The sequence below is a fragment of the Lactuca virosa genome, chromosome 6 (assembly GCF_052849685.1).
Source record: "Lactuca virosa cultivar CGN04683 chromosome 6, Lactuca_virosa_CGN04683_v6, whole genome shotgun sequence".
Lineage (NCBI taxonomy): Eukaryota > Viridiplantae > Streptophyta > Magnoliopsida > Asterales > Asteraceae > Lactuca > Lactuca virosa.
In genome coordinates, this window is record NC_136431.1 from 99,265,114 (window position 1) to 99,274,895 (window position 9,782).

At 34.2% G+C, this 9,782-nt stretch overlaps 2 protein-coding genes across 2 annotated transcripts; both read left to right on the forward strand.

Moving 5' to 3' along the window:
• Positions 1 to 777: 777 nt before the first annotated feature.
• Positions 778 to 2,586, forward strand: LOC145121773 (receptor-like protein EIX2). The gene has a single exon (XM_079057473.1). The coding sequence runs from the start codon at positions 778 to 780 to the stop codon at positions 2,584 to 2,586; it is 1,809 nt and encodes a 602-aa protein (XP_078913599.1).
• A 5,535-nt stretch (positions 2,587 to 8,121) lies between these two features.
• Positions 8,122 to 9,506, forward strand: LOC145121774 (uncharacterized). The gene is made up of 3 exons (XM_079057474.1): positions 8,122 to 8,153; positions 8,794 to 8,868; positions 8,981 to 9,506. The coding sequence occupies exons 1-3, from the start codon at positions 8,122 to 8,124 to the stop codon at positions 9,504 to 9,506; spliced, it is 633 nt and encodes a 210-aa protein (XP_078913600.1).
• The last annotated feature ends 276 nt before the right edge of the window (positions 9,507 to 9,782 follow it).

The window sequence follows — 9,782 nt, forward strand, 5'->3', positions numbered from 1 at the left end:
ATTCGTTTAAATAAGAAACAATTCTAATTTTCATTTGCATTTTGTTACATGGTAAATCTTTGTAGTTCCATTTTGTTGCACAATTAGTTGGTCCTTTTGACTAAATATATAGGGACTTTGTAGAGGGCATAGTAAGAGAATTGCACTCCTGGTCAAAATTCTGATTTTGCTATTGCTTTCTCTAAAATAGTTTTGGTGTTAATTTAGCACTTAATGAAAAAAAAACCCTTACTGATAAGATCATAGATTAAAAGAATTATACCCTTTTTAAAAAAAGTACTAATTAGTTCGTTTTTTTATTTATTTAGCGCACTACTTGAAACAGAGGAATATCAGACACGGAGAGTTGTGTAGAAACCATTGATGATTGCAAAATATTAATGCGGAATGGACCAACTGGGCTTCATTCAAACAAATTCACAGTTTAATTAATCTAATTGAGAATTGAGATAAGACATTTCACAGTGATTAGATTCTTAAAACCAAATAATATCAGAACACTATCTTCATGGGCGGATATTCTACGTTCAATTAGTTTGTTTTTTGGGATTTACATGACACAATGGGAAAACGTATATATAATAGATACAAATTACCAAGACTTGTGAGTCTTTGAACGTCTGATTTGGGGCATTTGATTTCAGTTCTTCATCATTAGTTTGACTTACAGCTTGGCTGGGACAATTTATTTCAACTCTTCATCATGAGTTTGTCTTATAGCTTGGTTCAAAATTTCAAATTCCATGGAAGGGAAATATCCTATGCTCTACACAAGTTATGCCATCTACCTTCACAGTCGAGGCTATATATACAGTCATAGGGGCAGTTCATATATGCATCAATACAAACCTCTGTAATTTGACCTATTTATATCTGAATAACAACTCTGCAATAATCGAATTTCCTGTTTTTCTCAACAACTTGTCTGGATGCATATCGCTTCCATTACAATGGTTGGATGCTTCTCATAGCCAATTTGTAGGGCCACCATCCTACAAGATCCAAACACTGACAAATCTTACCCATCTTGAAATGAGCTCTTGCAATCTAGGCCCTAGCTTCCCCAAATGGATTCAAACACTGAAAAATCTTGTGTATCTTGATATTTCCAATAATGGCATTTCAGACACCATTCCTATGGAAGTTTGGGACATGTGGCCTTCTCAATTAATATGCATGAATCTTTCTTCCAACAACATCTCCGGGAAAGCACCAGATTTATCATTAAATTTTGACAACAATTCAGTGATAGATTTGAGTTCCAACGGATTTTATGGTCAAATATCGAATGTTTCTTCCACTGTGGCATCATTAAATCTTTCCAGAAACAAATTCTATGGAGGAATCTCATTTTTATGCCAAATTGTCCATGGGCTTTTAGAGTTTCTTGACCTCTCCCATAACTCTCTAACCGGACAAATTCCAGACTGTTTGTGGCATTTCAAAGAACTAAAAGTCCTTAATCTTGGACACAACAATCTATCTGGAAGGCTTCCTCCCCCCATTGGATCTTTGATACAACTCGAGGTGTTGGATTTACACAAGAACGGCTTATTCGGAGAATTGCCTTTGTCCATAAAGAATTGTACGAATTTGACCACATTAATTTTGGGGGCCAACAAGTTTTCTGGTAATGTGCCTGTCTGGATTGGGGAAAAGTTGTCATGGTTGTATGTTCTTATACTAAGATCAAACATCTTCTTTGGAACCATCCCTTTGCAATTATGTCAATTACCAAATCTTCAAATTCTAGACTTGTCCATGAACCATCTCCATGGAACCATCCCCTCGTGTTTGGATAATCTTATGAGCATGGTTCAAGAAGGATTGTTACCAACACAAAATGTGCATTCCTATTCAATTGAGTGGTATTATTCAGGAGGTGGTCTTTATGATTTTCAAGATGATGAGTATGTTGACCATGCAATGATCGAGTGGCAAGGAGATGAACAAGAATTCTTCAGAAATCTTGTACTGTTGAAGAGCATTGACCTGTCAAGCAACAATTTAATGGGTCAAATCCCATATGAGATTACCAATCTTTATCAACTGATTTCACTAAACTTATCAAATAACGCTCTACTTGGAGAGATTCCACTGACAATTGGCCAGATGAAACAACTTGAAACTTTGGATTTATCTGGAAACAACTTGTCAGGAGAGATGCCATTAAGCATGTCTGGTATGACTTTTTTAAATCATCTAGATGTTTCGTATAATAACTTGTCAGGGAGAATCCCATCTAGCACTCAACTCCAATCCTTTCCACCTTCAACATACGATGGAAACACAGGACTATGTGGTCCTCCCCTTACCAAAAAATGTCCTGGAGATGAAGAATCAGAAGCAACGTCAGTCAATGGTAAAAGTGAGGGTGATGGGGAAGACATAGATGAACTTTGGGGATGGTTTTATATTGGTGGGGGAACTGGTTTTGCTACTGGATTTTGGATATCAATTGGGGCTTTACTTCTCAATCGTCGAGGGAGACATGCTTTTTTTCACTTTTATGATAGCTTCAGCGATTGGGTTTATGTGAAGATTATGGTGTTCATTGCAAATTTGCAAAGGGCTAGACATACATAGTTTCTCATCTAATTTTTCTTTGCAACTTATTTTCTAGCATGTATCTTAATTATCTTGAACAGACCTATTAATGGTCTTATTTTGGGCTAGATGTTTGGTAATGTAATCTGAAAGGGGGGTTTTAAAGTCCTTGATATCAACAAAATTGCCACCAACACCATGGGTGGCCATTTCTCGCCTTGTGTGAAATAACACATTCTAAAAAGTTCATACTTTGTAGCATGTAAAAATAAGATGAAAATGTAGCTATTGTTGTTTTGCCCAAAAGTTTTCAGCTTTTTGTCGGTTTTGCCAAAAGTTGAAATTTATCGGATTTGCCCAAAGTTTTTTGTCGTTTTTTGTCGCTTTTTCCCAAAGTTTTCTAGCATGTATCATAAAAACCCTAAAGTTTTCAGTTTTTTGTCGGTTTTGCCAAAAGTTGAAATTTATGTTCGTTTATGCCTCAAATACCGGAAAAAATGTTCACTTTTGCCCATTTACCTTCTTTGGCCGGTCAATCCTCAACTGATGGGAGGGAAGAGGCTGAGTAGGAGCTGACGTGGCCAGCCAGCCAGTCAGCGTTTGTTACCTTAAAATGAAAAACGCATATTTCGAACAAAATTGGGGGAGAGAAGATTCGAACCTGGGCCTCCGACAAAGCGGGTATAGACTTCAAGAACTAAGCTAGAAGGATTCTTATGTTTCTTTTCCTAACTTAATATACATAATGTCTAATATTGGAACAAATTATTATTATTATTATTATTATTATTATTATTATTATTATTTTTTTGTTATTATTATTGTTTTTGTTACTATTATTATTATTCTTATTATTATTACAATTTTTCAAGAGTGTTTATATATTGAAAACCATATTTTTTTTATTTTTAAAAACATATAAATCACATAAAAATGTATTTTAATGTATTTATTAGGTATATATGTATTTATTTTTTATAAAAACATATTGATGTATTTTATATGTTAGAGAAACATTTTAATACATCTAAATATGTATAACATCGTTATTTAGATGTAAAAAACGTTATTTATATGTATACAAACATTTTTTTATACATATATAAACGTACAGAGATATTTTTGAATGTATTTATATGGTATTTTCATATTTATATGCATACAATAAGTTTTATACGAAATAAATACATATACACATTCTAAGTACGTTTAAATATGTTATTTATATGTCATTATACATAATGTATATATATAAATATGAATAAAAAACATCTTTATACATAATGTGTGTATATATAAATGCATGTATTTAACTAACTACCTATGATACAGAAAAAATATATGAATTTATATTGAAAATACGAAAAAAAAATATTTATAGTGATAATTCAAAAAAATACCTATTTATATTGAAAATACGAAATAATAATAATAATAATAATAATAATAAACAAAATCAAAATCTATTTAATTTGTTTTCGTGATATACATTATATTTATTTCTTCATGTAATAAATCATAAAATCCAATGTAGCTTAGTGGCAAGCCCTCTCGTTTGTGAGTTGGAGGTGGCATCACCTCATTTTCCTTATATATAGAATTTTTGTGAAGCCTTCCATATAAAAACACTGTCAGCAAATGCGTGGCTGACACATCATCAAAAGCATCCTAATAAGCGCTTACGTGGCTGCCACCTTTACAAGTATCCGGTTTAATATGTAAAAAGGGCAAAAATGAAAAAAAAATTGGAAGTTTGCGCCTCCTATTTGCTCAGGGCAGACTGCGTGAACTCTGATTCGATCCGGGTATTCAATCCCGCCACTGAGATGCTCAGTTGACTCCTTAACCTTGATAGGTAGATGACTTATTCAATAATTCGTGCATAAGGGTAAGGAAAAAACGAACATAAAATTTAATTTTGGGCAAAACCAAAAAACCCTGAAAACTTAAGTGTTTTTATGACATTAACCCTAAATTTGATGGACTATTTTTATAGGACAATTCTCAATGTAGATTATTTGTCGAGTAGTACTTAAGAGATGATACATCCATATATACTCTATACTACAATCCTTACATTTGTAACTTCAACTCACTTGGAACGAACGTAGATGATCCAACGTCCTTTCAAGTGCCCATAGAAGATCGATTGTGTTTATCTACATAAGATTGACTTTTTTTCAATCAACTTCAGTAATTGATTAATACCAGCTTCCGAATTATAGCATAAAGTGAGCATACATATCAACACAACAATATAATTAATTTAATCATCTATATCTCGTCAATTTGGAGACTTTCCCACTCGATACAATAATAAGAATTAACAAATATAATCCGTTCATGGGTTTACCTTAAACAATCTTTTTTGAGGCCTGGTGCTGTCATATGAACGTTGATTGTGCAGCCGTTGTCCATTGTCTTTATCCCACTTCCGTTGTATGCATAGGCATTTACTCTCTAGCAATGTTGTGAAGAAAGTCAGCCACAACGTAAGTAAAAGTTAGGCAAATACAAGGTTAACAATCTTTGACCTCACCAAAACCTTAACCAAATAAAAACTTTTTCACATGTTCTTTTATATATATATATATATATATATATATATATATATATATATATATATATATATATATATATATATATATATATATATTAAAGAGGGACACTTCTTAGGAATAGTGAACTCAAGCTATTTTTGACAAGAATGGTCCTTTGTTTATACCCGTATGTGATGTTTTGGGTTGGTATTATTCTGGGGGTCATATTTTGATATTTTCTATATTCTGTGTACACATGTTGTTCTTTTATCTCCTCCACCGCCTCCCTAACTCGGTAAGCCAATGATATTATGATTGGTGGCATCCCTTCTTCCAAGAATCACTACTTACACCCTATTTTTTCATCTTATTTTTCTTCTTACCTCCACCTCCAGCGACTCGCTTTAATCGACTTCACCGCCTAAAGATCTCAGTAGTTTCTAGGGTTTTTGTTCCTTTTCTGCCTTCGGTTGTCTTTTGGGGATATTGCGTCTCCCTTTCCCATTATTCTCATAAACAGAAGGCGGTGACAGAAGGAGTTCACTCTAATATTCTGATGACGGAAGGAGTCGCCACAGGTGGAGAAGCAGCCCGAGAAAACGCTGACAGAGGCCAACTCCACCGCCGTCGTATTTTTTTACCTCGATCGCCACCACCATCAGCCGCCTCATCTGGACATGCGATTTGGGCTTGATGAAGACCATCGCTCCCGGCGGACTCACTACAAGTAAGCAAACAATTTCGAACTTGAGACCCTTGGTTTTATAAACAACCATTTTTACCACCAGGTCAAGCTCCAACTTGTCTTTGTAATCCAAGAAATATGTATATATACATATATAATTAACATAATAAGCTTTAAAATTGGAGGCCCTAAGCCCTTGCTTAGTTTTGCATAGGGTAGAGCCGACCCTGTTCTCACCTTGTGTGAAGTAACACATTCTGAAAAGTTCATACTTTTGTAGCATGTAAACATAAGATGAAAATGTAGTTATTGTTGTAAATTTGATGGACTACTTTTCTAGGACAATTCTCAATGTAGATGATTTGTAAAAATTAGTACTTAAGAGTTGATACGTCCATATATTCTCTTTACTATATATAATGCTTATATTTGTAACTTCAACTCACCTGGAACTAAGTTAAATGATTCAACATCCTTTCAAATAACAATAGAAGATCCATTGTGTTCAACGTCCTTGCATTACTTATCAAAGTGGAACTCATCGACATTTTGTGTTTTTGAAGTCTTGGACAATTTCCTCTAAACTAATCTTTTCGGAAAATCTATTTCGAAGCACAAAACTAATGAGTCATTCAAAAACTCGGTAATAGGAACACTAGACGTAGAGATGTAAGCGAGTGAAAGTACTCAATGTCGAGTCGTTAATATGATGACTTGCGATCAAACACTTGGGGACATAAAATGACTTGTGTAGTAAAAAGATTAAATTACACTTTTTTTCATGTCAAATCAATTAAGCATGCTGCTATTTCTTGCATTCTATCCAAAAAAGGCTTAAATGCATGAAACAACAAATTACTTAAACTTATTTGTGGAAAAAGAAGCTTAAATGCAAGAAATGGCAAAGTACATTGCTATTTCTTGCACTTGGGGACATAAAATGACTTGTGTAGTAAAAAAAGTAGATTATGTTTTTTTTTTCAAGTCAAATAAATTAAAGTATGCTGCTATTTCTTGTATCTTAACCAAAATAGGGCCTAAGTGCATAAAATAGCAACTTACATCAACTTATTCGTGGTAAAAGAAGCTTAAATGCAAGAAATAGCAAAGTACATTGTTATTTCCTGCACTTAGGGTTATAAAATGATTTTTGAAATTTTGGACAAATGGAATTCTGGATTTTCTTTCCATAAGAAAAAGAGTACAAACTCTTAACATATATTGAAATGAAATGTATCTAGCCAATATAGTCTATTAGTTGATCAATCTTATATAAGTCTATAATAATCTAGTTCATGCAATTTAGTATCATATTCAAGTACTTTGATTTTTTTAATATTCGATTTTTATCATTCATCTCATATCCCAACAGATGTAGCCCATGTCGGGTAAACAAAACAAGGCAAGTCTTTTCATTCAGTATTTTACTTGATTATATACATTTAAGTATGATTCTTGATGACACATTAATCCAAGAAAGAACAAGAGAAAAGGTAAAGAATTGTGACCATATTACAAACAATTCACAACTTTACTTTGGTACCTTGGTTTTTATTTTATTATATTCCAAGAGCATACACTTGTAATTGGATGTTGTCCCTACCCTATGCAAATACACCAGTTCCTAAATCATCCGCCACCAAACATGACACTGTATCTCCTGATTCCACATACATATAAAAAATATTTATAGCTTTAGAAACATTGGAGTTATTAGGCAAAAAGTAAAATAAGAAACATATGTTCTTATGCAATGGTGAAGATAACCAAACTTAGCACCTCAAGACAATTCCCATATGTACAGAGAGCCATCACATGTAGAAACTACCCCATACCATGCTAATACACCATCTACGGTGGTACTGCACAACACACAACTATATCACATCATTTCATTTCATTGTTGTTAATCAAAACAACTTCTTAGACACATAGGCTTATGTAAAATGTACCTTGGATCTAAATCATTTAGGAGAATCAGCTTGTTTATGGCTAACAATGCTAGACTCCAACATCTAGAATCTTTTAATATTTTTTCACCATTAAGATCATGATTTAAGACAGGCGAAACAAGAAAAACAAGGGACATATATTCATAAATCAAATAACCTAATAACAGATGAGAATGTGAGACCTTAACTTGGCAGTCGGTCCAGAGAACCTCGTGTTTGATGAAAAAAAGACATCACTTGGTTTCAATTGTCCATAATCATGTATCAACAAGCTATGCGAGTACCAATGGGCCTAATCATCATCTAAAATCATAGGTTGCAAAAGTCAAAACATTAATATATTAGACCGAAATGCCCATCATGGTTGAAATTTAAATCATTGATATATTGGATCAAAATGCCCTTTAACACCTCCGATATATGTGGAAGGTAAGAAAGGATGTACAACTGAAGGTTCATTTCAAGAGTTTTAAACCGTAAAATAAACCGTTCATCAAGGTAGGTAAGTAAATCATTAAAGTTGATTCCATTAAACAAAGAGAATACTAAACATTTCTCCTTTAGAGCATACGGTGTGGGGCATTTGCATCTCGTTATATTGCCGACGTGGAAGGGGATAACGGCGTCACGACGAGATGAACTCCTCCCCATCTCGTTTAGTCTCGTTGCAGCGTTTCTCGTTGCCGTCTTCACTGGATGAAACGAGAAAAAAACGACCGTTATGACTTCAAACCGTTTGAATACGATTAATTTAATAAAAAAAACTTTAAAATTAATTCTTTTCCTATATAAATACCTATTATATCTAAACAATTTTTTACACATAACTTCTCTCTTTCTCTCTATATAATCTCAATTATCTTCAAAAAAGAATTATGGATCCTTTCAACTCGTCCGATGATTCCGATGACGATATATTCTTCAGGATGATGTATCAGTATTATACTAACGAGCTGCTACAACCAGACCCAGCCCCGCTACTAACAAGACGTGCGATGTTAAACAGAAATCGCGAGGAAGGACACGAGCATCTATATCACGATTACTTTGCGGATAATTGTGTATACAGGTCGAAGGACTTCAAAAGAAGATTTCGTTTGAGTTGGAATGTGTTCCTACGGATTGCCAACGCCTTGGAAAGCCGGTATCGCTTCTTCACTATACTTTTATACAAAATAAATAAAAATATAGTGCAAGTTTCTTTAATTTTACAACATATGCAATATATTTTTAAACTGTAGTTAATTTATGTTTAGGTATGAATTTTTTCAATTGAGATATGATGTTAGTGGTAGACGAGGGTTTACAACGTTGCAGAAATGTGCTGCGGCTATTCGTTTGATGGCTATGGGGGAGTCACCCGACACCATGGACGACTATATGAGAATGTCCGAAAGAACCGCAAGGGAGAGTTTGGATACATTGTCAAGGGGTGTTGTTGAAACATTTGGAGACGTGTATTTGCGAAAATCTTCGTTGCATTATTTGCAAGAATTGCATGCGGCGCATGAAGAACGTCATGGGTTTTCCGGAATGATTGGAAGCATTGATTGCACACACTGGAAATGGAAAAATTGTCCGATAGCATGGAAAGGGCAATACGTAAGTGGTCATCAAGGATCACCTTCGTTGGTTTTAGAGGCTGTTGCTTCTCAAGATTTATGGATTTGGCATGCATTTTTTGGGGTTGCGGGTTCTAACAACGACGTCAACGTTTTTGATCAGTTGCCAATATTCGACGATCTTTTGAATGGAAAAGCCCCGGATCTCCTTTCACGGTGAATGGAAACGAATACAAATATGGGTATTACCTTACAGATGGAATATATCATCAGTATTCCACATTCGTGAAGGCATTCCGCCACCCGGTTGAAGAACGAGACAAATTTTTTAAGAGAAGACAAGAAGGAGCACGTAAGGATGTGGAACGTGTTTTTGGAGTGCTGAAGGCGAAGTGACATATAGTTGAACATGTAGCACGACCATTGGATTTAGAAACTCTACGATATATCATGTATGCATGTATCATAATGCATAACATGGTAGTAGAAGATAAAT